Here is a 25267-nt window from a genome sequence, read left to right on the forward strand (position 1 = left end):
ACACAGTTACAAAGTTGAATACTTTTCTGGGTTTATGTTCATAATTCGACAGCCGCCTGAATCCCCCCCAAGGTAAGAGAGACCCCATAACTCTGTTTCAATCACTATTTCTGTGATTTATATTTTTGTTAAATCAACAAAATTTATACAAATTAAAAAAAAGAAGCTGATTTGGGGCTGGTGAATTCTGCCCAAATCTGTTTCCTAAGCTTTCCAATTTGTTTTGGTTGCAAGTTATATAATCTATAGATGTGGGTAAAACGGTAAATATGCACGTAAAGTTTTCCAATTTCCTTTGTTTGTTGGGAGAGACTAGGTTTTGGTACCAAGTTTGTAATTGTACCAGGTTTCTTGATGTATAAGTTATTGTGTGTGTGTGGTTTTCTATTGAAAACGAAGGAATGAATCTGTTGATACGGACAAAACAAGGGTAACAATGGAGCAAAAGAATAGAAGTGGTGGTGGGGGATTATATGTTCCAGGGAAGGAGAAGGACAGAGTTGTTTTTAGACGTCCTGAGAAGAAATCTGTCTTAGGTTTCAATGTCAATGGTAATGCGAAATTGGGAGGGTTTAAGGGTGTTGATGGAAGTTTTGAGGCACTGAGAGTTTGTAAGGGTAGGTATGCTTTGTTGTGCTAGGGTAGCACCAAAATCTTTTGGAACCAACTCAAGCTAACCCACAGGAAATATATCAAATAAAATGCAAGAACAAAATATAAAAGACACCAAGATTTTAACGAGGTTCCTCCACAGTCAGTGTAACTGGAGTACGTCCTCGGAGCAGTAGGAGCTCACCCAATAATCCACTATCAACCAAATGGGAGTTTACAAAGTGTTGGCAATCTCACAACCCAAAAGCCCAATACACCCAATAGCTCTCACACACCAAAGAAACAAATAGAGAAAGAAATATAATGAATAATTTCTTCTCTATACATATAGCTCAAAGCTATTACAACAACAACTACTTTGGTGGATGATTACTAACCAATTGAAGCAACAACTTTCTTCTTCTGTTTTAGGCTCTCTGCAACTCTCCCTTGCTCTCTGAAGAAAAGCTCTTTCTTCTCTCTTCTTTCTTCTCAACCGAAAACAAATGAGCTCTCTCTTTGTCTCTTTTTTCCAAAACCAACTTATCTTTTCTTTTAATGAAACAACACTCACGGGTGTTGAAGAAGAGAACAAAACATTTTCAAAAGCAAAGGTCTTTTCCCTTATTTTCCTCCCCAAAACAAGGAATGTGTTTCCACCTTTGGATTGTTTAATCACCTAAAGTTTTCTTGGACATTTGTCCACTTGGCCACTTGGCCAATTATTCAACAATCTCCACCTTGGCCAAGTTCCGAAAAACGCCATGATAAGCCAAACAACACAATTAACACACAACATCACTCCCAATCACTAGCAAGAGAACAACTCATGCCGAACCAAATGCTCCAAAACTCCTACTGCTCAACGCCTTCTTTATATAGGCAAAATGTGAGCCAAGTTCAAGCAATGAACAAACTTGGCTACACCAACAACCTTAGTCAACATATCAGCAGAGTTGTCTTTAGTTGGAATCTTCTGGAGAATGATTTCTCCTTCACCAACAACTTCACGAACAAAGTGATAACGCACATCTATGTGCTTGGTCCTCGCATGATGAACCTGATACTTAGCCAAATAAATGGCACTCTGACTATCACAATGTACCTCCACCTGCTTCTGATCAACCCCCAAATCTCTAATCAGCCCATGTATCCAAATGGCTTCCTTTATAGCTTCAGCAACTGCCATATATTCAGCCTCTGTAGTAGACAAGGCAACAGACGACTGCAAAATGGACCTCCAACAAACTGGCCCTTTAGCCATAGTAAACACATAGCCTGTAGTAGACTTCCTTCCATCCAGATCACCTGCATAATCTGAATCAACATAACCAACAACAAAATGACCAATACCAGAGTCATCCCTCTCAAAGCATAAACCAACATCTCGAGTACCATGGAGATACCTCAATATCCACTTAGCTGCATTCCAATGCTCTTTACCAGGATTATGCATATATCGACTCACCATGCCAACTGCATGAGCAATATCCGGTCTAGAGCATACCATTGCATACATCAAACTACCAACCAAATTTGCATATGGTATATTTTTCATTTGTAGCTTCTCTTGATCAGTTTTAGGACATTGTAGAGAACTCAATTTAAAATGAGGAGCCAAAGGGGTACTAACCGGTTTAGTTGAATCATGAACTCCAAACTTCCGAATCAACTTCTCAAGGTATTGTCTTTGATTCAAACAAACCAAACCCTTCTCTCTGTCTCTAGTGATCTCCATGCCAAGGATCTTCTTTGCTTCACCAAGATCCTTCATCTCGAACTCATTCTTCATTTGCTTCTTCAATTTCTCAATCTCTTCGACATTCTTTGAGGCAATCAGCATATCATCAACATATATCAATAAATAAATGAAAGACCCATCTTGCAACTTCTTGAAGTACACACAATGATCATATTGACTTCTAGAATAATTTTGGCCTCTCATAAATTTATCAAATCTCAAATACCATTGCCTTGGAGATTGCTTCAAGCCATAAAGTGATTTCTTCAACTTGCAAAACAAATTTTCTTTCCCTTTCACTTTATACCCATCCGGTTGACACATATAAATTTCTTCATTCAAATCACCATGTAGGAAAGCCGTCTTCACATCAAGTTGCACAAGCTCAAGATCATATTGTGCAACAAGAGCTAACATAATGCGAATTGAGGAGTGCTTCACAACTGGAGAAAAGATTTCATTGTAGTCAATGCCCTCCTTTTGTGCATACCCTTTAGCAACTAATCTTGCTTTGAATCTGACATTGCTTTTCTCAGCAACATCTTCCTTCTTAGCATACACCCATTTGCAACCAATAGCTTTCTTACCCTTAGGCAATTTAGCTAACTCCCAAGTCTTGTTCTTCAAGAGAGAATTCATCTCATCACCCATGGCATTGCACCACTTCTCCTTTTCCTCACTCTCAATGGCTTCCTCAAAATTGGATGGAATCTCATCAGTGATAATAGGAAGAGCAAAAGCAACATAGTCACTATACCGAGCTGGCTTGGTAATATTTCTCTTTCCTCTGTTCTTAGCAATAGACTCTTGAGGTGAAACTTGCTCTTCAACTTGAATAGAATCTTCAAGTTCAACTTCTTCAACATCCTCATGGTCTTCCACTTCTTCACTTGTAGTGGCTTCGACATCAGCGGAAATAGGATTTGAAGTACTAGAGGCAACTTTCTCAAGCTCCACCTGTTGGACATCTTTCACATTCTTTTCAGAGTCTCTGAACATATTTTCTTCATCAAATGTCACATCTCTGCTGATTACAAGTTTCTTCATCTCCGGGCACCATAACCTGTAACCTTTGACACCACTACTAAAACCAAGAAAGATAGCCTTTTTGGCTCTAGGATCAAGTTTATTTTCAGTTACATGAAAATAAGCAGGTGAACCAAAAATACGAATATAATCATAATCATTAGAAGGTTTTCCAGTCCATACCTCCATTGGCGTCTTACCCTGAACAGCAGCTGAGGGTAATCGGTTGATGATGTGACATGCATAAGTAACTGCCTCTGCCCAAAACGACTTGCTCAAACCCGACTGAGACAACATGCATCTAACCTTCTCAAGCAAGGTTCGATTCAATCTTTCTGCAACTCCATTTTGTTGTGGAGTTCCCCGGACACTAAAATGTCTCACAATCCCTTCCTCTTTGCAAACTTTAAAGAAAGGGTCGGATGTGTATTCACCACCATTATCCGATCTCAAAATCTTAATCTTTCTCCCAGTCTGGTTCTCAACCATTTTCTTCCAACCCAAGAAAATGCTCAACACCTCACTCTTGTGCTTCATAGTGTAGACCCAAGACCTTCTTGAATAATCATCAACAAAGGTCACAAACCAATGTCTACCACTCAAAGAGGGAGTCTTTGTAGGACCCCAAACATCCGAATGCACATAATCAAGAATGCCCTTCGTCTGATGTACAGCAGTACCAAACTTCACTCTAGTTTGTTTTCCCAAGACACAATGCTCGCAGAAATCAAGCTTACAAGTCGTGGCACCTTTTAGAATACCTTGTTTCACAAGCCCTTGCAGAGCTCTCTCACCAGCATGGCCTAACCTCATATGCCACAGTCTAGTAGTATCAGAATCGGATGTGCCCATATTTTCTGAGACTACAGACGCTTCACCTGTCACAGTGCTTCCTTGCAATAAATACAAATGGCCACATCGAGGAGCTTTCATCACAACAAGTGCACCATAAGTCACTTTCAATGTCTGCCCATCTGAATGAAACCTGAAGCCCTTGGCTTCTAAAGTTCCCAAAGAAATAAGATTTTTCTTCAAATTCGGTACATACCGAACACCTGTTAACTCTTTAACCATGCCATCATGCAACTTCAAACGAACTGTACCAATCCCTTTTGTTGTGCAAGGATTGTCATCTCCCATGAACACAACACCGCCATCAAACTCTTTCAAGCTTGAAAACCAATCCTTGTGAGGAGTCATATGATGAGTACAACCCGTATCCAACACCCACTTAGTAGCACAATCAAATGATGATGAAGTGGTTAAAGCGAAATCAGAAAAATCAGTTTCAACCTCAGCAACATTAGCTTCAGAACTTTCTTTGCCTTTGGTCTTCAATCTAGGACAATCTTTCTTCCAATGACCCTTATTACGACAAAAGGCACATTCATCCCTTTCCAAAGGTTTTCTACCTTTAGAGTTTCCTCTAGGTCGAGACTGTGATTTTTTCCTGCTAGAAGAGGATCTCCTCTCCGATGATCTACCTCTAACAAATAAAGCTTCAGAGGTACTATCATGATTTTTATCTCTATGCCTCATTTCATAATTCATCAAGGCATTTGACACATCTTCAAATTTCACAGTTTCTTTACCATGCATAATAGTGGTAACAAAATGCTCATAAGAGTCCGGCAAGGAATTCAACAATATTAAGGCCTTATCTTCATCCTTAATATCCTCATCTAAATTTAACAAGTCGGCAATCAACTTATTAAAAGCATCAAGGTGTCTAATCATTTTTGTACCTTCTTTGTATTGGAAGCGGTAGAGCTTTTTCTTCAAGTGTAGCCGGTTCTCTGCACTCTTCGTCATATACTTGTCTTCCAATTTTTGCCACAACACACTTGCCAAAGTCTCCCGCATCACAAAATACTTCTGAGTTTTTGCAAGGCACAACCGAATTGAAGAGCAAGCCCACAAATTTAATTTCTCCCATTCCGGCTTCGACATAGCTTCCGGCTTCTCTCCCAAAGCGGCAAGTAGATCTTGTTGAGCCAACACATCTTTGACCTCACATTGCCACATCCCAAAGTTGTTTGTGCCATCAAACTTTTCAACTTCGAACTTTGCATTTTGCACCGTAGTTCTTGCAAATCCGGAGCTACTTCCAAAAGGATTCTCATCTTGCCCGTCTGACATTTTTGGCAATTAGACAGTACCCAAGAGCAACCAGTGCTCTGATACCAATTGTTGTGCTAGGGTAGCACCAAAATCTTTTGGAACCAACTCAAGCTAACCCACAGGAAATATATCAAATAAAATGCAAGAACAAAATATAAAAGACACCAAGATTTTAACGAGGTTCCTCCACAGTCAGTGTAACTGGAGTACGTCCTCGGAGCAGTAGGAGCTCACCCAATAATCCACTATCAACCAAATGGGAGTTTACAAAGTGTTGGCAATCTCACAACCCAAAAGCCCAATACACCCAATAGCTCTCACACACCAAAGAAACAAATAGAGAAAGAAATATAATGAATAATTTCTTCTCTATACATATAGCTCAAAGCTATTACAACAACAACTACTTTGGTGGATGATTACTAACCAATTGAAGCAACAACTTTCTTCTTCTGTTTTAGGCTCTCTGCAACTCTCCCTTGCTCTCTGAAGAAAAGCTCTTTCTTCTCTCTTCTTTCTTCTCAACCGAAAACAAATGAGCTCTCTCTTTGTCTCTTTTTTCCAAAACCAACTTATCTTTTCTTTTAATGAAACAACACTCACGGGTGTTGAAGAAGAGAACAAAACATTTTCAAAAGCAAAGGTCTTTTCCCTTATTTTCCTCCCCAAAACAAGGAATGTGTTTCCACCTTTGGATTGTTTAATCACCTAAAGTTTTCTTGGACATTTGTCCACTTGGCCACTTGGCCAATTATTCAACATGCTTATGGCAGGGAAGAACATAGGAGGAGGAGAGATTGCAGAGATGGTAGCAGTAGTTATGGTAAGGATTGTTGACGTCGAAGGAAAGAATGTGACCGGTGTGAACAAGATCAATGTGGTGGAGAATATGGAAGAAAGCGGAGTAGATACAATATTTCGGAATCTGATGCTTCTCCCTGGGATCCCATTTCTTCGTCGCCAGTTTGAATTTGTCCTTCTGGAGATGCGGTTAAATCTTCAAGTTCGAAACATGATGTGAGTTCTCGTAGAATTACTCTTCATTCAGAAAATGCACAATTATTTGAGGATGGAGAAGGAGACATGGCTGATTGGGACGAAGACGTTAATATGAGATTAGTGAAAGCATGCGTCTAGAGATGGAATACAATTCTGATCATGCGTGGTACGATAGGGAAGAAGGAAACAAGATGTTTGATACAGTTGATAGCTCGTGTTTGTTTTTTGGAGATAATGCTTCTTTTCAGAAGAAGGAAGCAGAGTTGGCAAAAAGATTGGTTCGAAGAGATGGAACTAAGATGACCCTTGCTCAGAGCAAAAAGTTGTCTCAGCTCACTGCTGATAGTATGCGGTGGGAGGATCGTCAACTTTTAAGATCTGGTGCTGTTAGAGTGACTGAGGTGCAGACTGAGTTCGATGATGAAGAAGAGCACAAAGTTAGATCTTCTCATGCATGATACAAATTTGAAGCCTCCTTTCCTCGACGACAGTGTTTTTGTAAAGGATGGAGTGTTGTTTTTACCAAGCGATCAGAGCCGATAATGCCAATAAAGGATCCCACGTCTGATATGGCCATAATTTCTCGCGAAGGGTCTGCTCTCATTAGGAAAATCCATGAGAAGCAAAATCTGAACAAATCGCGTCAGCGTTTTTGGGAGCTTGCAGGTTCTAAACTAGGCGATATCCTTGGTGTTGAGAAAGCACCGGAGCAGGTTGAAGCAGATACTGCTGCTGCAGGTGCAGACGGTGAAACTGATTTCAAAGAAGATGTAAAGTTTGCACAGCATATGAAGAAAGGGGAAGTAGCAAGTGAATTCACAAAGTCAAAAACTATCTCGCAGCAACAGCAGTTTTTGCCCATATATTCTATGAGGGATGATTTACTTCAGGTAATTCGAAAAAATCAAGTTATTGTTATTGTTGGAGAAACCGGTTCTGGAAAGACGACTCAACTGACACAGTATCTGCACGAAGAGGGATACACTATAAATGGCATTGTGGGTTGCACCCAACCAAGACGTATGGCTGCCATGAGTGTTGCAAAGAGAGTTAGTGAAGAAATGGAGACTGAGCTTGGTGACAAAGTGGGGTACGCTATTCGCTTTGAGGATGTGATTGGAGCAAATATCATAATAAAGTACATGACTGATGGAATACTTATGCGTGAAACACTTAAGAGATTCCGATCTTGACAATTATCATGTAGTTGTGATGGACGAAGCCCATGAAAGGTCACTAAACAGGGATGTGCTGCTTGGGATTTTGAAAAAAAGTGGTTGCCTGATGTCGTGATTTTAAGCTCATTGTGACATCTGCAACACTAGATGCGCAGAAATTTAGAAACTTTTTTGGAAGTGCACCGATTTTTGAAATTCCTGGGAGAACATTTCTGTATCTATCAGGTATAGTAAAACCCCATGTGAAGATTATGTTGAAGCTGCAGTGAAGGAGGCCATAACGATTCACATCACCAGCCCTCAAGGTGACATCCTCATCTTCATGACCGGCCAAGATGAGATCGAGGCAGCTTGTTATGCCCTATCAGAGCGGATGGAACAAATTATCTCCACCTTGGTTAAAGAGGTGCCAAAACTCTTGATACTTCCTATATATTCACAGTTGCCTGCTGACTTGCAAGCGAAGATATTCCGAAAAGCTGAAGATGGGGCTCGTAAATGCATTGTGGCAACCAACATTGGTGAGACATCTTTAATGGTAGATGGAATCTCATGTCATTGACACGGGCTATGGTAAAATGAAAGTATACAACCCGAAAATGGGTATGGATGCTCTTCGAGTATTTCCTATTAGTCAGACTGCTGCTAATCAACGTGCTGGGCGTGCTGGCAGAACTAAGCCTGGCACATGTTATTGGCTATACACAGAGAATGAGTACTTAAACGAAATGCTACCCAATCCGGTGCCAGAGATCCAGAGGACCAATCTTGGATATGTGGTCTTGTTGCTCAAATCTCTTCAGGTTGATAACTTGCTAGATCTTGATTTCTTAGACCCACCTCCCAAGGATAATATTCTGCATTCTATGTACCAGTTGTGGGTGTTGGGTGCTCTTAACAACGAGTGGTGGTTAACTGACCTGGGCTGGAAAATGGTGGAGTTGCCATTGGACCCTCCACTCGCTAAGATGCTATTGATGGGTGAAAAGCTAGGATGTTTAGACGAGATTTTGACAATTGTGTCCATGCTTTCAGTGCCGTCGGTATTCTCTAGGCCTGAAGATAGGGCAGAGGAGAGCGATGCTGCAAGGGAGAGATTCTCCTTCCCAGAGTCCGACCACTTGACATTGTACAACATTTATCAGCAGTGGGAACAACATCAGTATCGTGGGGACTGGTGCGATGACCATTTTTTGCAAGTTAAAGGGCTGCAAAAGGTTAGAGAGGTGAGATCCCAACTTCTAGAGATACTGAAGACACTCAAAGTCCCGCTCACATCCTGTTGGCCTCATACTGATACCGTGAGAAGAGCTATTTGCTCCGCTTACTTTCGGAACGCAGCAAGATTGAAAGGTGTGGGGGAGTATGTCAATTGCCGAACTGGGATGCCATGCCATTTGCACCCGAGCAGCGCACTTTATGGTAATTGCCGAAGGAGTCGGATAACTCAAAGTTGGAGCACAAGAAGAGACAAAAGGGGGAGAAGACAGCGATGGAGGAGGAAATGGAGAATCTGAGAAAGGCTTGAGCACAGGCGGAGAAAGAAAGCAAGCAGAAGGAGAGGGAAAAGAGATCCAAGCAGCAGCAAGTCGCAATGCTGGGTTTGCACCAGGGGTCATCTACATGCTTGAGGCCTAAGAAACTTGGCTTGTAAATTGAATTATTGTGTAGAAATGATAGATCAGTTTAGAGTTTATTTGGGTTGTAATCATACTTGTTTCCTTTGGCATTGTGGTTTTTATATGGCAGTATTAATTAAAGATGCAGAACCTTTCTGTTTATGATAGGTTGGCACTATAATCTTTTATTTTCCCAGTGGAGGGGAAAAAAATATCCAACCTTTGGATTATATATTACCCCTCTCAATTTACTAGTCATGACAAGTTCTATGAAATGAGGTTGCATGGAGGCTTCTTCTCGAGGAAAGTCATTCATTGTACTCAAAATTGCAAACCCGAACATGTCGTGTCGTGTCAAACGTGTTAGCTTCGCAGGTTTTAAAAATTCAGGCCATACATTTATATGATGACACAATAATGCAAACGAACCATTACCCATATCAGCACTTTTGCCTGCCATTGATAACCAGAACAAATCTACCTTCACTCTAACAAATACAACAACAAAACCAAAAAAACACCCAAAAATATGGACCGACTGCCTGCCTGCTTTCATCACTTCTTACTTTGGCTGCCAGCTAGCTACTGCTATAGTACTACTCAACTTTGTTCGCGACTGATCCAAAATCGTCTATTATTGTACATGTTCTTGACATTTTTGTTGCCGGGTCACCAAAATGTTGTTGTTGCTACACGAAGCGATTCAAGTATAAAATCATTGCATGTAAAATGTGTTTGGTTGTTTAGCCTGTGCAAGCATTTGAACAACTTCTCTCATGGTTGGTCTCTCCACACTTTGCTCTTCAACACATAAAACCGCGACGAAAAATACCTGCATCGCTTCGTCCATCGGAACAGCGTCTAGCCGTTTGTCGAGGATCTTTATAACCCCTTCTTTCTGCGAGTTGGTCTGAATCTTGGTCCACTGAACAATGTCCATTCCCTCTTCCCCAAATCCACCAACTGGCCTTCTTCCTGTGATGAGCTCCAACAGTACAACTCCAAAGCTATACACATCGCTCTTCTCGTCAACTCTCAATGTGTATGCGTACTCTGCTCCATGGCACAGTAAACAAATTTAGCTCATTGTAAATTTCATAATACACAAGAAACAGGTGAAAAAAGTGAAATCGATTTGTCTGATTTGAGTTAAGTAAATGGAGAATATACTCAGCGGGGCTGCCTGAATATGACAACTTTCACAGTTAGTGAGACCGTGTAGGATTGAGTGAGACTAAAATACAAGAATGTCTCAGATTTTTGTAAAAAATGCGCTACAAATGAAGTGATATATCCACCGTTCTATTTTTATTTTTACTCCTCTGCACAACACACAGAAAAGCAATATGCTGTCTGTAAAAGGAAAAGGTGATTAGGGTTTTATGCCATAATCTTCACAGATGCCTTACTTTCTAGGGTTTAGGGAAAGTAAAGCTTGGATCCCAAACAAGATACTCGATGGGTTATATGGAGTTTTGTGGATTTTGGGTTCAAATGGATTTTTGGTCAAAAAGGTGGGGTTGTAATTGGGTTGAAGGGGACATCGAATTTTATTGTTTCAAGACATGCAAAAGCTCATGCTGCACTTCACTGTGTGTAGAGAGCAATATAAAAAGCAAAAGGAGAATTTCCTATGTCAGTGGAGCCTTTGCCCTTTCTGTAATCCATATGCCACTCCTCGCTACTTTGGTTCCAACAAAAGTATACACATAGGGAAAAGAAACAAGCATTTTCTAGGGAAAATACATAAGGACCCTAAATCGATTTGGTGTATCTTCATTTACGTCTTAGTGTTTTTCGAGTTTTATTTTAAATTAAAAGTTTGTAAGTTTTATTTTTAATTAGAAGTTTGTGACATGATCTGTATGTGGATGTTTTCTATCTTCTATTCATCACCCATTATAATACCAAATTGAGCCAAACAAATCAAGATTTGAAGTAATCATTCCATCTGGAATTTTTGAAGGCGGCTCACTTAGTCCACCAAGTCACAGAAGACACATGGAATGTGCTTTAATTGCTTTAAGTGCTGCATCAAGTGTATAGGTCTATTTTAGCTAATTATCACTACTTAGTCCTTCTACAGTAGTTTGAGTGAGTGTGATACTTATATATAAGAATTAGGTAACATGAGTTTGAAACCTATAACACTATTGCTACACTAGTGTGAGTTAAATATAATGATATCACAGTAAAGTTTTCCTGTCCACTAAGAGTGTGATTCCTATATGAGTTTAATATAATAGTATCACATTTACTTTTTTCAGTATGTTGTGGATTACTAGCCTATTCAATTAACTGATGTTAAATTAACTTTAAAAAAAATTCTCAAACAAGAGAAAAATTAGGTTCAACCGGGGACATATCCCATTTCTCTATCTCATTCATATCGTGACTCATGTGATGGGTTTGATAGAAAAACAGTGATTCACGTGATGAGTGAGAATCAGATAGATAGATGAGGATACATCACGTTACATGCAAGAATCCCCGCTCGAATTGGGTTAATGATGTAGCAAAAGGATTACCTGGAGCAATGTAACCGTATGAGCCAGCAATTGCAGACATGCATTCTGAAGTTCCAGTGTCCTGCAAAAACTTGGCAAGCCCAAAATCTGCAACATGAGCCTCAAATTCTGAGTTGAGCAGAATGTTGTTGGACTTAACATCCCTATGAAGAATCAGAGGAGAACAATCATGGTGCAAATAGCAGAGCCCTTTCGCTGCTTCAATGGCAATATTCAACCTAGTTTCCCACTTGAGATATCCTCCTCTCTTCCCATGCAAAACTTCACCTAAACTTCCATTCGGCATGTACTCGTAAACCAGCAGATTTGTCTCTTTGTTTGAACAGAATGCCAGCAACCGGACAATGTTCCGGTGGCGGATTTTTCCCAGTGTTTGAATTTCTGCGGAGAGGCCGTTGTCGTGTGACGAGCCTTTGTTGATTCCCAACAGCTTCTTCACCGCCACTTGCTCGCCGCTCAACATTGTTCCTCTGTAGACAATCCCAGCTCCACCTCTCCCTATCACATTGTTATCCTTTATGCACTCTAAGATGTCTTCACTTCCGAATTCCAGCTTTTGGAATGCTGTGAGCTTCCACGAGTTCGAATGTTTTCGCACCTTTCTGGTCTTGATAATTGCAACGGTTGCAAACACGAACGAGCACAGCAAGAGGCCTAGTGCAAAGACAAGCTTGAATTTGCTGAGGACTTGAGAATGCGTGCCGGTTTGGCTGTGATCTTCTGATGCTGAGGTTGAGGAGTATTTGCATGGATTCGCAGAAGAATCGCAGAGCTCAGGGTTACCGACAAAGGATGTGGAGTTGAAGAACAAGTATTGTCCTGTTTGTGGGATTGAACCAGAGAAGTCATTGTGCGAAAAGTCAGCAGACGTTAGGCTTTTCAAGGAGCCTAGCTCCTTTGGGAGGCTCTGGTTTAAGTGGTTCCACGAAACGTTGAAGTAATTCAGTATGTGGATTTGAACAATCTGAACTGGGATTGGACCTGAGAGTTGGTTTTGGCTCAAATCTAAGTAGGTTAAAGAGAGACAGTTTCCAATTTCCGGAGGTATTGTGCCCGAAAAATTGTTTCTGCTCACATCCAACTTGAGAACGCTTTGCAACCGGCCAATGCCAGATGGGATTTCTCCAGTGAATTGGTTTCCACTCAATAGAAGAATCTGCAGGCTTGAAAAGTTTCCGATAGAAGCAGGAAGGCACCCGGATAAGCGATTGCTTGACAGATTCAGCTGGCTGAGTTTTGAGGGTTGCTTTCTTGTTTCCTGTGGAAGCTGTCCGGTCAGATAGTTGTTCTGCAATTCTACCAGTGAGAGCTCTGGCAAGTAAAGAAACCCCGGTGGTATTGATCCAGTCAGATAATTCTGCCCCATTCGGACTCTTACTAGCGTGTCACATTTGCCAAGATCATCAGGTAGAGGCCCAAAGAGAAAATTGTTGAGCAGAATCAAGATCTTCAGCCGCCTTCCGAAGCAAAGAGATTTTGGGACAACTCCGGTGAGCTTGTTACTCGAAAGATCAAGCTCAATCAGTTTACCATTCTGACCAAGCTTTGAAGGTATGGCTCCAGTGAAGTTGTTATGCCACAGCTTCAAGACTTCCAAGTTTGGTAGCTCCGTGATAGAGTGAGGAATCTCCCCGTGAAACTTGTTGATAAAGAGGTTCAGGAGTGTGAGCTCGCGGAGTCCAGAGAACTCAGCGGGGATGTCTCCTGTTAGCGCATTGTTTGACAGATCAAGGGACCTCAAGCTACTCAAGTTTCCCAGCTGAGCAGGAATCGAACCGCTGAGCTGATTTGTTTGCAAGAACAAAGTGTCTAGCTTTTTCAGATTCCCTAGCTCCAGAGGGATTGGCCCCTCCAAACCACAGTTTGCGAGGTCTAAATGAAACAGATTGATCAGCTTGCCAATTTCTGGTGGGATTCCACCTTCAAATTCGTTGTAATATCCCAACAAAAGCTGCTGTAGGTTAGTGAGGTTTCCGAGCTCGCGCGGTATGTAGCCGCTCAGGTCATTTCCCGCAACTGAGAGATAATTGAGCCGCACCATGTTTCCATAGCTTGGAGGAATGCTTCCACTGAAGTAGTTCCCGCCAAAGTCCAACCGCTTCAGGTTCGGAAGTTGAGTGACCCCTAATGGCAGTGAGCCATTGAAATCATTGTTGTAAGCATCTAGCGATACAAGCTGCTTCAACTGAGAAAACTCCCAGTCCAAGCTTCCGCTGAACCCATTGTTGGATATATTGAGGTTTTGTAGCCTGGCTAGCTTGTGAACACTGGAAGGAAAAGTACCCGCAAATCCATTTCCTGACACTGAAACATTGACTAGGGTTCGGAGTTCTGTGATCGCTGGCGAAAGAGTACCTGAGAGGTTGTAGTTGGATATGTCAAGTGAGACAACTGATCTGTTTAGGCCGTCACAACGGATTCCAGCCCAAGAGCAGAGGAACATGTAGTTTGACACAGTCCAAGTACTTAAAGAAGGATTTTTCGAGTCTTCGAAATTTTGTTTGAGAGAAACAAGGATCGAAGCTTGCCTCCTGAGAGACAGATTATGTGAAGAAGCAGAAGAAAAACATGTTAGGAACACAAAGAGAGAGCAGAGGAAAAAAGACTTCATTCCGGAATTCGCCATTGGAGGGCTTCTGGTTTAGAGAAAAACAGCAACCATTTAATTCATAAGTGGTCTGATTTTTTTAGAGAGAGAGAGAGAGAGAGAGAGAGGACCTGGGGATGCAATTAGTATGGAGGGAGCTTTCAGCTTTGGGTTGGTAATTTTGAGGTCTTTGTAGCACAGCATATTTTTGGTTGCACCTTTCAACTTTATAGAAAGGAAAAGCAAAAGCAGCTTCATGCATTTTTTTGCATTTAAAGAGATTCATAACAACAACAGACCGTTTGATCAACCAATATTTAAAATTTGCTTTACCTTTCAAGGCCGACTGACATATTTGACCTTTGCTTTGCTTATTATTTAACCCAAATAAGAATTTTAAAGTGACAATCATAAGGAGGAAATCATTTCATCAACCAAATTGATTGGGGACTTGATATGCATTAATTCCTATTAATGTATGTTTGATTTTGAACCATAATTCAACCATTGCATTGTAATATAATTTTGGTTTGGTTGAAAAATGTGAAGAGACTGAAGGACGGAATGAAAACTACAAACTAAAAACAGTTTTAATTAAACTTTTTTTTTTAGTTTCAAGATTTTGTTTTCACATAATCTACTTCATTTCTTCTTCGTTCCTCCACCTGCTTCCTCCCTTCATCCTTTTCCATTCCTCATTTTCCCCATGTACTTCCCTCTACCTCTAAATCGGCGTGATTATCAAACAATCACTTAATCGTGTTATTGTGATTGAAACAATAAACCTGACTTTTCTTCAAGGTCTCACTTTGTTCTTTGGTCGTCAGATACCTTTTTTGATATATGCAATATCAATAAAAGAAATCAAACACAGGATCTTCGGCGTACGGATAAATACTTTTAATCGTTTTAGCTACAAACTCATCACTCTAATCAGATATCTTAACTTCGTGTGAATGTTGTTGCATTACATCAACATTTGTACTTAGATATGTCTGCCAAGAGGATTAATGAGGGGGTCTTTTTGGGTTGAACAAATGATGATTAACTAAGAGCTAAAGAAAGATATTATCAAGTTGGGAGAAGAAGCAGATAAAACTCCATGATTTCCTGCTTTTAAAGTGGACACATTAATTGGGTTGTTTTCGACCATCTTCCTCCCTTTGGTATTTTGCTTGGAATAGCCAGCAGTAGTACTGTAGTATATTATTCCAGAAGAGGAGGAGGAGCCCTCCCTCCTTCCTCCTTCCCCTTTTGCTTTAGACCAGAACGTGAAAAAAGAAAAAGCATATAGATTGATATTGGAGATGTTGGGATTCATCGCTTTAATCTATGTCACCCTCCTCTCTCCCTCTCTTTTTGTGGACCTCATTTGAATCTTTCTCTATTTTTATATGGTCAATGAGTTATACTGTATAGTTCTCCCTAGGAAGCATAATTATGAATGCAATAAAGGCCAGGTTTGGGAAGCTTATTACTGTTCAATGTTAGGTCAGTTGGTGTCATATTGTAGTATCTAAGTTTGAGTTTATTAAATAAGAGTGTTTTGGAAATCATAAGGAAAAAAGAACTCTAGGTAAATAAGTCGAGTTTGATATGTGGCTCTGAAATTACTCTTGTTTTTGCATCAAATTATGACTTGTAAGTATGAATGACTTCTCTATGTAGGCTTAATTATATTAGTGGCTTCGAAACAATGTTAAAACCTCAAAGTGTGGAGCTATCTATACACTCATTTTTACTTTTACACACTCTTCTCAATTTCTAGCCGTCAAATCAAATGAATTGAAGAAGATCAATAAACAAAAATTAATAAGTGTGTGTAGGAGGTAAAAAAAAAAGTGTAAATAGTACTACCCAACCTCAAATTGCCCTTTAAAAGTCATACTGACTCACTTTACCCTCTCTACTAACGCGTTGTGACTCACTTTACCCCCATCATCAAGTCTGTCATAAACCCTCTCTTTCCCCCTCTCCTTCCGCCTTCTCCCTCTCTTTGTTCACATGTTTGAATCTTTTTTCACCTGAAATCAAGGACTCTAGGCCGATCTATAGATATATAAATATATACACAAAGTAGATGGCTTAAGTGGAATGAACCCTTGAGATAATTTCATAAGAATGCTTTGGTTTAAAGAGACCACAACACAATAATGGACAATGTCGCCAAATGGGACCATAAAGAAGACAAAAATCTATTGCTATATATTATGATTGAATTTTTAGAAAGAAAAAAAAAACAAAGAAGATAAAACACTCGATTGATCCTCCCCAGATGGTGACTTGATCTCTGAGCTCGTGTAAGGTGATTGCTTCCATGCCTCTACACATTTTGATGATGATGCTGGTTTATGCACCAATGGTCCATCATCATAATCATCATCAGCGGCGGAATCTTCCTTGCTAGCTGGTTACTTTTAGCCACAAGAATAATTATATGGATCATTTGACTGCATAATGACCCTCCTAAAGTCATCAAAGTTCAACTCCATCTCCAACATGTTTGAACAAACATTTCGATACACACTGGGGAGGAATTTTTCTTGCAAACAACAATGTAAGTATGATTTAAGAACTCGAACGCAAGATGAAGCCCACACGTCACTTTACCTAGTTGTCTTTGGCGACCAAGCCTTAACCTCTTTGAAATATTTTGTCAAACATCTTACTCCGATGACATCATGCTTCATGATAGCATTAAAGTTCTATTTAGGCGAGGGATTACCGAGTTTAAGGGATTTAGGCTATATTAGTAAAAAAATGGCTACAGGCAATGCACTAAAAGGATTTGTATATGACTATTTGAAAGGAGTTACTTGAAAAATCTTTGCTTACTTCTAGGGTACTTAAAAATTCCCTCGTCCAAACATAACATCAAGATAGATATGATATATGTCGAAATTTCCATTCCAAATTGAAAGAAATTGTTGAATGTGTTAGGTTCTGTAGTACGAAAGGAAAAAAAATGGCCAAACAAGTTCACAACACCAACAGCAACATCTCCAACTTCCCCAGTAGTTTACTCGTTCAAGGCTTCATCCCCACCAACACCATCTTTTTCTCCTTGCCATGACATTCCAATTTTCTCGCTTGGGTACCTGGATGTGAGCGGAAAGGATTTTGAAGAAACAGGGAGTGAAGGCGATGCAGATGCAGACGATGAAGATGAAGAGACGAAGACACACAGATCGAGCAGTGGACAACGGTTTGGTTCTATTGGATTTGACACTTGACGGTGATGGTTTGTTTCAATTGGGTTCGACTGGTAATTTCATTGGTGGTGTGGTCTGTGTTTGACGGTAGTGGTGGTTGTTTTGACGGAGGTGGTGGTGGTTTGTCACTGCGTCTGCGACTGCGAGAAAGGGCGAGGAGAAAGTAATTTTTCTTTTAATTAAGAAAGATCCATGTGACAGCACATGATTGGAGAGATTTTTTCAGTGTGACCATCACACAGATGGTACAGCACGTGTTATTACATAAATAGTGAGATATGTATGTCAAAAAAGTTAATAACTTAAAAAATATAATTTTTCACTACTTACATAAAAACACGTGTTATACCACCCGTGTTCCCGTCACAATTAAAATTTTCTCCACATGATCGGTCGTTAGTCAGCTTCTCTCTCGTTTTCCATTAAGCTTCTGCCTCGTTCTCGTTATATTTTATTTATTTTCTAATGTTTTATCTTAGAATATTTATACTAAATACATCATAAATCGGAATAATATTTTCAAAGGTAGCTACGAAATCGTTGCGACGTTGCATTCATCCCTTCAAACCCCACAACTTCATCTTTTTAAACAAAAAATAAAGGGGAAACTTGACATAAGTCTAATTTTTTGGGTCAATAGTAGGAATAGTTCAATTTATTAAAATAAGTCCAATTCTTTAAATCTTATTATTTTATTATCAATAATTATCTCTTCAATGATAAGATTTATTATAAAAATCAAATTTCTTCCTAATTATCTCTTTGATTTTTTATTTATTTTTGTTCTTTCTTGTTCTTTATCCCGTTTTAAACCCCATTTATAGATTTTATTTTTATTTTTATAATCAACCTATATCACATGTTAATTATATTTATCTACCTGTATGACATATTCTTTTTTATAATTAAATAAGATTCATGTGTCTTGCTTGTAGATATATTATGTTTTTTTCTACCTTTTAGTTAGGTTTCATATCTTACTTATATGTATGATATACATTCATATATTTGTTACTTAAGTTAGAGTAGAATGATTTCCAGATAGATTTATGTCAATATATATATTTTTGTTATATGATATTAATTATATTTTTTGGGTTGAAAATGCATAATATTAGAAAATTTTAATTGATTTTTAATATTTTTAGAAAATATAATGATCATTAAAAAAATAAATACATATAATTAGGTAATTGGACTCACTCCTAAAAACCATCTATGTTTTTGGACCTGGATCTAAAAGCCCCATAAATAAAATTAGTTCACTAAATTCGAATTTGGTCACATACAAACTTACTATTTCATAACTTAATTAAACTTTTTTGCCCTATAATTCTTCTCCCAATTATGAATTTCAAATTTACTTGACTAAAGCTTTATCATCGTAAGCAATGTTGCAACGAATTTGCAGAAACTTTTGAAATATTTTTTTTTTTTTTTTTTTACTAATAATGAAATTTAGTATGAATAATATTCTGTGATAAAGCATTAAAAAAAATCAGCCTTTTTTAAAGAAATTGAGTGTCTATTTTATATTTACTAATTAGGGTTTGTGGATAAAAGTGCTTTAGATTCATGATACTTGATTTATAGTAGTAAGAGGAAACACTTCGAACTTAGATATTTAATTAGAGAGAAATCCGACTTTGTAACACTAAGGAATTTCTCCAATTGAGAGTATTTTTTGTATAAAGGTTATCGTTGTCGATCGGGATGGTTTTCAGGTTTACTAAAACATGGGGGAAGGGAAGGGAACTAGACTAGGCTATGAAGGGTCCAAGTAGGTTTCGAATGAGAACCCAGATTGAAACAAAAGTTGTGACGTTGCGACATGTACTTTGTAGTCTGAGTATGCTTGCTTCCTTGAGCTTGTTCTAACTTGCATTGTATCTCATGTAATCCATATGGTGATTAGTCTTGTCCTTCTAAACTCCTAGATTTGAACAATCTTTCAGGGCTATTTTATCCCAATTCTCAGAGGAACAGATGAGTAGGTACGAGTCGTTTCGGATAGCTGGATTTCAGAGAGGCAACATGGAAGGGGCATGATTCCATAGAGAAGGCATTTCTGGAACCTTTGTAAATTTTTCATAAATGAGGGTTTTGTTTTCTCCAATTTAGTATGCTTACTACCTTGAGCTTGTTCTAACTTGCGTTCTATCTCATGTACATATGGTTGTTGATTAGTCCTCGTCCTTCTAAGAGGAACAGATGAGTATGTACGAGTCATTTCGGAGAGCTGGATTTCAGAGAGGCAACATGAAAAGGGTATGATTCCTTGTTACCTTTCCATATAGAAGGCATTTCTGGAACCTTTGTAATTTTTTCATATTTTCAACACAGTAGCCATTTGGCACTAATCTTTGTGTGCATTATTTGTTGCAGTTGTTAACTATCATCAGTGGAACGCCAAAAGTATCTGCGCCTATGAATATTGTAGTGTCAAGGATAGCAAAGATGTTGGTTGGTGAACTTGTTGAGACAGGTAGTTATCGAAAATTTAGCGTAACATGAATTTTAATGGGCCAACGTTTATTTGCCTTACCAGGAGCCTCTAAGTTTTGTTCCACCGGAATAGTGATGTCGGAGAGGAAGGAGTCTGGGCCTATCAGGCCATGCATGCCACCTTAGAGAAGCATACAAAAGGTTGAAGCTTGAAGGGAAGGTACCAAAGAGATCACCGCACTTCCGGTAGATGGACCAATTTCACGTTCTGCTGTTCACTGGACAGGTTACTACCCATAACCTTGTTAGATGACATGGAAACTTTGATGGCATTCTTTCTTATCTTGTACCTATAGACATCGAAATTTCAGTGAAGTAAATGTTCACCAACATATTAAAGTTTCGATATGTTAGGGCATACGTGGCATGTGCCGTGTGTCTCACAAATCATACACGTGGATGCGACTCATCAAAATCGAACGAGTCATCAAGAAGGACATGTGTCAACACTTGACGGAAAGGAATTATTTGATTTTAATTTAATTAAATCAAATGTTAATTGATGGAGTCATATCATGAACTGACCCACAAATCGAATCTTAGTTCTTTCGTTAATTAATCAAGCCCACAATCAAGGCCAAATCCATCCGTAGTAAAGGCTTTGAGAGTCTCTAGATGTTGAAGCTTTGAAACTTTAAAGCTCTCAAACATTCAAACCCCCCAAACTCTCAAACACTCGAGAAGACTCGGAGAACCCTCTACATTCTTCATCAAACCCCTACACATGCTAGTTCTACCATCGCCACAAGCCAAATCATTGTGGCAATCGTTCGTTCGAGATTAAGTCATCGCAACTCTTGGATCTGTAGCACTACACACCTTACATTTCGAAGATCGAATTAGATGATCAAGTTTGTAAAGTGATTGTAACCCTAAACTCATTAATACAATACATTTACTTTGTACACGTATTCTTGTTTCATTTACTACAAAAAAAAAAATTCATGTTTACAGTACATTTTAAAGGAAAACTGCAAATAGAAAACAAATGAAAAAAAATGCTGGTTTAAATTTACATCTTTAGGAAGTAAAGTTGCTTAAAAATTCTGCACCATGATGCTGCGTTTTTAAGATCCTCCGCGTCTCAATAGGTTTGTTTTCTGAAGGTTGTTTGGAAGACTTGGAAACATGAGCCCATGAGTAAAACATGTCCAGTTGGTTTGAGCTTTGATTAATGTGTAGCATGCACGGGAATGTCAGCCCATGACCGAACTATGATGTTACGAGTGACTTAGCTCATGATCTCAAGAACAAAAGATGAGATCACGATCCCATTGCATGGTTTATTTCATGAAGAGTTAAACATGGCTGCCTGCCGACGAGAATTCTTTAGAGCATCTAGTTCAATGGAGATGTCAAATTAAAATATCAAATTTTACTTTTATAACTGATGTAGCAAAGTAAAATTTTATAAAGTCTCATCATATTCCAATTAGGATGTCGAACTTATATGCGTTTTGATTATTTATAAAATCAATTGAGTTAGAATTCAATAATAAAATAATTAATAAGTGAAGACAATTAAAGAAATATGTGGGCACATCATTAAAAAAAATTGGAATTGGAAGAGGATCCTCTCCGGATCCACTTTGTGAGGATCCTAGAGATCTCCACATCCTAGCCGTTCAACGTATATCGTGCAGCTACTTTTCGTTAGATACTATTTGTGTTCAGTTTTAAATAATAAAAAAAAAGTCAAATGATTTATGGCCACACAATACATGATGAATAGCTAAGATGTGGGGATCCCTAGGATCCCCACAAAATGGATCCGGATGGGATCCTATTCCATTGGAATTACCTTCAAATTTGACGGTAAAGTAGAGAATGTCAATCCATGTAAGATGTAACAACCCATCTCGAATTTATTTACGGATTTTGGAACGAGGGCAATTTAGTCTTTTCACGCATAAAAGATATTTTGGGATGTTGTTTTCGGGTCTTAAATGGTGAGCCGGTGGGGCCCACTATCTTTTTGGTCACGTGGCCTCTTTTTTTCCTTGCTTGCCCCATGTCACCTCCCCTCCTAAAAGCTCTCGGATCTCTCTTTCCCTTCACAGCTCACACTCTCTCTCTCCCTCCCTCGTTGCACTCTCTCTTTCCTCGAGCACCTTACACGCATGACACACAAGCAACAACAACGACGACGGCAACACCACCAACATCTAAACCTCGAGTCTTGTCCCTAGGCCCAAACTATGGAGCTCTGGCAGTGGCGGAGTTCACTATTTTGGGTTCTCCTCGACGAACTCCTGGCGAGTTCTCTATTTTTCCCGATGTGGGGTAAGCTTCAGGATACCTTAGATCCTTACCTTTCATTATTGTAGTTTAGTTTGTAACCTAAGTTTGCCGTGTGAACCACAGAATCACATAGGAACGAAGAATGTTTTGAAACACAGATTCCGGCCAGAATGCCGTGACTTCCAAGCCTTTTTCTGGCCAACTTCGGCCACCTTTCGACTTTTCATCGGTACATCTTCCTTGTTCCTTAGGCTTCATTTTGATATATTGCATGATAGGTTTTAGGTGGGTTTCGGGGTTGAACAAAGCTGGAAAGGCTTTGGCTTCATTCTTCCTTGAAATAGACAACCCGACCTGGAAATGGGTCAAACTTGACCCGCAGAGCCCAGCCTAATCCCCTAATCCGGCTCAAACCTTGGGCCTATGTAACCAAGCCTAATTCACTTAGCCCAAATCAATATTGGCCCAAACCTTTAGGCAGGGTTACCAAGCCCAAACCTAGTTGCCCAGGCCCAACCTTGCGGCCCAAAACCCTCGGCCCAACCTAGAACCTAGAACCTTGGCCAGCGTGTGGGTCCGTGCGTGGACCTGCGTGTGGGTGCTCGTGAACGCTATCTTGGTCGGCGCGTGGAGCACACGCACCTCCATCAGAGGTACTGTGCTCCGTCGCCATCCATAGAGGCATCGGCGACTTTTCCTGCCAAATTTATGGCGACCCAAATCAACGCGTGGCTATCCGAGCAGCCGCCCCGTGACTGCACGTGAGGGAGTGTGCGGCGGCGAGTGGGGGTACCCGAGGTCCCCTTTTATGTTTTTCAACGTCCTGAATTCGTTTATGACTTCTGTTTCCCGAAATTCAATCGTTTTAGTATAGTTTTATTAATTGGTCCCTTTATGTGCTTAGGTGCGTTTGTTAGTGGCGTTTCCGTCTTCTTTATTTTGCACGGCTCTTCGACGATAGAATAAGGTGAGTAGACCCCTTCCAAAATGCATATTTTACTATTAGAAATGCATACATGAAAAACATAATTTAATGGCTACGTTTTATGAAACATTTATGAGTAAACTGGATTTACGCTTTATGAAATATCATGCTTTATCGACATTCTTTGAAGTATATATGATTTATAATTATATACTTTGAACATGATTTATGATATGATGTTTGAGCTATTGAGCTCTGATGAGATATACATATATTTTAGAAATATTATGTTATGTTTTTATGTGCTTATTTAGTGGTTACTCATATGATCTACATATGGGAGAATGATACTGCCTACGGGCGAATGATATCATTATATGGCTTCGGTCGGGTGATGTAAGGCCTACGAGTGAATGATATTGCCTTCTGGCAATTTTGATACCACTACTAAGCACACTATATATAATATATGTTTTATGAAGTTTTATGGCATGATAGGGTTTTCGGAAAACCTATTACATACTATGCTATTGAATTTTAATAAACTTTGGGGGATAGTACGTTGTTGAATAACTGTTTTAGTATTACTTATATATAAACTTGGTCCACTCATGTTTTGTTTTGCACCCCCTCAGGACTTAGAATCAAGGCGTACAATCTCAGCGTCAAGGCACTCCTGCATCAGCATCTTCGAGTCCTCTCGGTGTAGGACCCATCCCTTTTATTCATTCAATTTTATATTATTCCTTTTTAGTGTCTCGGATTAGTTGTATGCACTGAACACGTTCCACAATTGCATCTTCATTATAATTAAATTTACAATTTTTATTTATGTTGGTTATTCGTTTTTAGTTCTCATGCATCCTAATATGGCTTCGTCACCTTCGAGAGTTGGTCTGCATGTGCCTACCGTGATATTTGGAGAATATTAGGGTCAGGCGTGTCATAAGATTTTGACATCTCCTTTAAATCAGAAAATCACTTTTTTTTTCTTTGTCAAAAACATTAGCATACTGAAGATAGTGAAGAAAGTTCAGTTTCCATCATAAAATAAATTGATAATATGGGAAGTAGCCCAACTCCTTTCTCAATATGGCTCATCACGTGTGTCAAAATTCAAGCCTACTACATGGAACACAACGAGGTGATGTGGAGTGGAACACAATGGGGGTTGATGTGGAGTGGAACACAATGGGGGGTGATGTGAAGTGGAACATAATGAGGTGATGTGGAGTGCGTGTGACCGTTTGGTTTTACATATAGGACAACCTGCTATGATACTGTGAAAAAAGTTGAGGTTCCACTATAAAACTAATTGGCAATATAGGGAATAGCCAAACTCTTTATAAGCCAATACAAAGTCTTTCCCCCGTCAATGTGGAATTCATTCTCAACAAGAAGGCCTTTCTCATCATGCTTTAACAACCCAAAAGTTGTGGATATTTGAGTTAACATTCGATTTTTTTTTTATAAATATTTATATTTTTAAATATTGTATATTGTTTGTTATATTTGTATTGAAAACTAAATTGCATGATTCTGCTTGGTTTGATGCTGTATTTATAATGTGAGGGTGAGTACTTTGACTCACCCTACTAACCCTTATTAACATACCCAACAAATGAGCAAGTGTCACAACATTTTGTATTTCCTTTGGTCGAGCTCACAACATTGTGTTTTGAGGCTTATTTTGTTTGAGGTCAAAAAATATTTTTAAGTTTCAGAATTAATTCAATCAACACTTTTACTTAAAGAAAATGAAGTATTGACCTTAACTGAGGGGAAAAATTGTTTGTATTGACATGTTTTAAAAAATGAAATATCCATCAATCTATGTCAAAATACGAAATTATTTGTTAACTTAAGTCAAAATCCACAATTTCCAAACGTTGGCTTACGGAGATTGCTTATTTTACAGTTCAATTGAGATTCGTTGTTGCACACGTCTTTGATTTACTATCAAAGTTTAACGAACATTATTATTTTATTAAAAG

The 25267-nt window shown here is 39.1% G+C and overlaps 1 protein-coding gene and 1 pseudogene across 1 annotated transcript; one reads left to right on the forward strand and one right to left on the reverse strand.

The window, feature by feature from the left end:
• The first annotated feature begins 436 nt into the window (after positions 1–436).
• On the forward strand, positions 437–9310 carry LOC137724670 (pre-mRNA-splicing factor ATP-dependent RNA helicase DEAH7-like; annotated as a pseudogene).
• A 504-nt stretch (positions 9311–9814) lies between these two features.
• Positions 9815–14524, reverse strand: LOC137726587 (leucine-rich repeat receptor-like serine/threonine-protein kinase BAM3). Its single transcript, XM_068465523.1, has 2 exons — positions 11804–14524; positions 9815–10328 (listed from the first exon to the last, which is right to left on the reverse strand). Exons 1-2 carry the CDS (start codon positions 14427–14429, stop codon positions 9991–9993), a joined length of 2964 nt encoding a protein of 987 aa, XP_068321624.1. The 5' UTR covers positions 14430–14524; the 3' UTR covers positions 9815–9990.
• Positions 14525–25267: the final 10743 nt, after the last annotated feature.

The sequence above is a fragment of the Pyrus communis genome, chromosome 2 (genome assembly GCF_963583255.1).
Source record: "Pyrus communis chromosome 2, drPyrComm1.1, whole genome shotgun sequence".
Lineage (NCBI taxonomy): Eukaryota > Viridiplantae > Streptophyta > Magnoliopsida > Rosales > Rosaceae > Pyrus > Pyrus communis.

Coding starts and splice junctions, on each gene's coding strand:
- LOC137726587 (XM_068465523.1), bottom strand. CDS start 14,429: ATGGCGAATTCCGGAATGAAGTCTTTTTTCCTCTGCTCTCTCTTTGTG. Junction 10,329..11,803: donor ATACGGTTACATTGCTCCAG/GTAATCCTTTTG, acceptor GCCATGGAGCAG/AGTACGCATACACATTGAGA.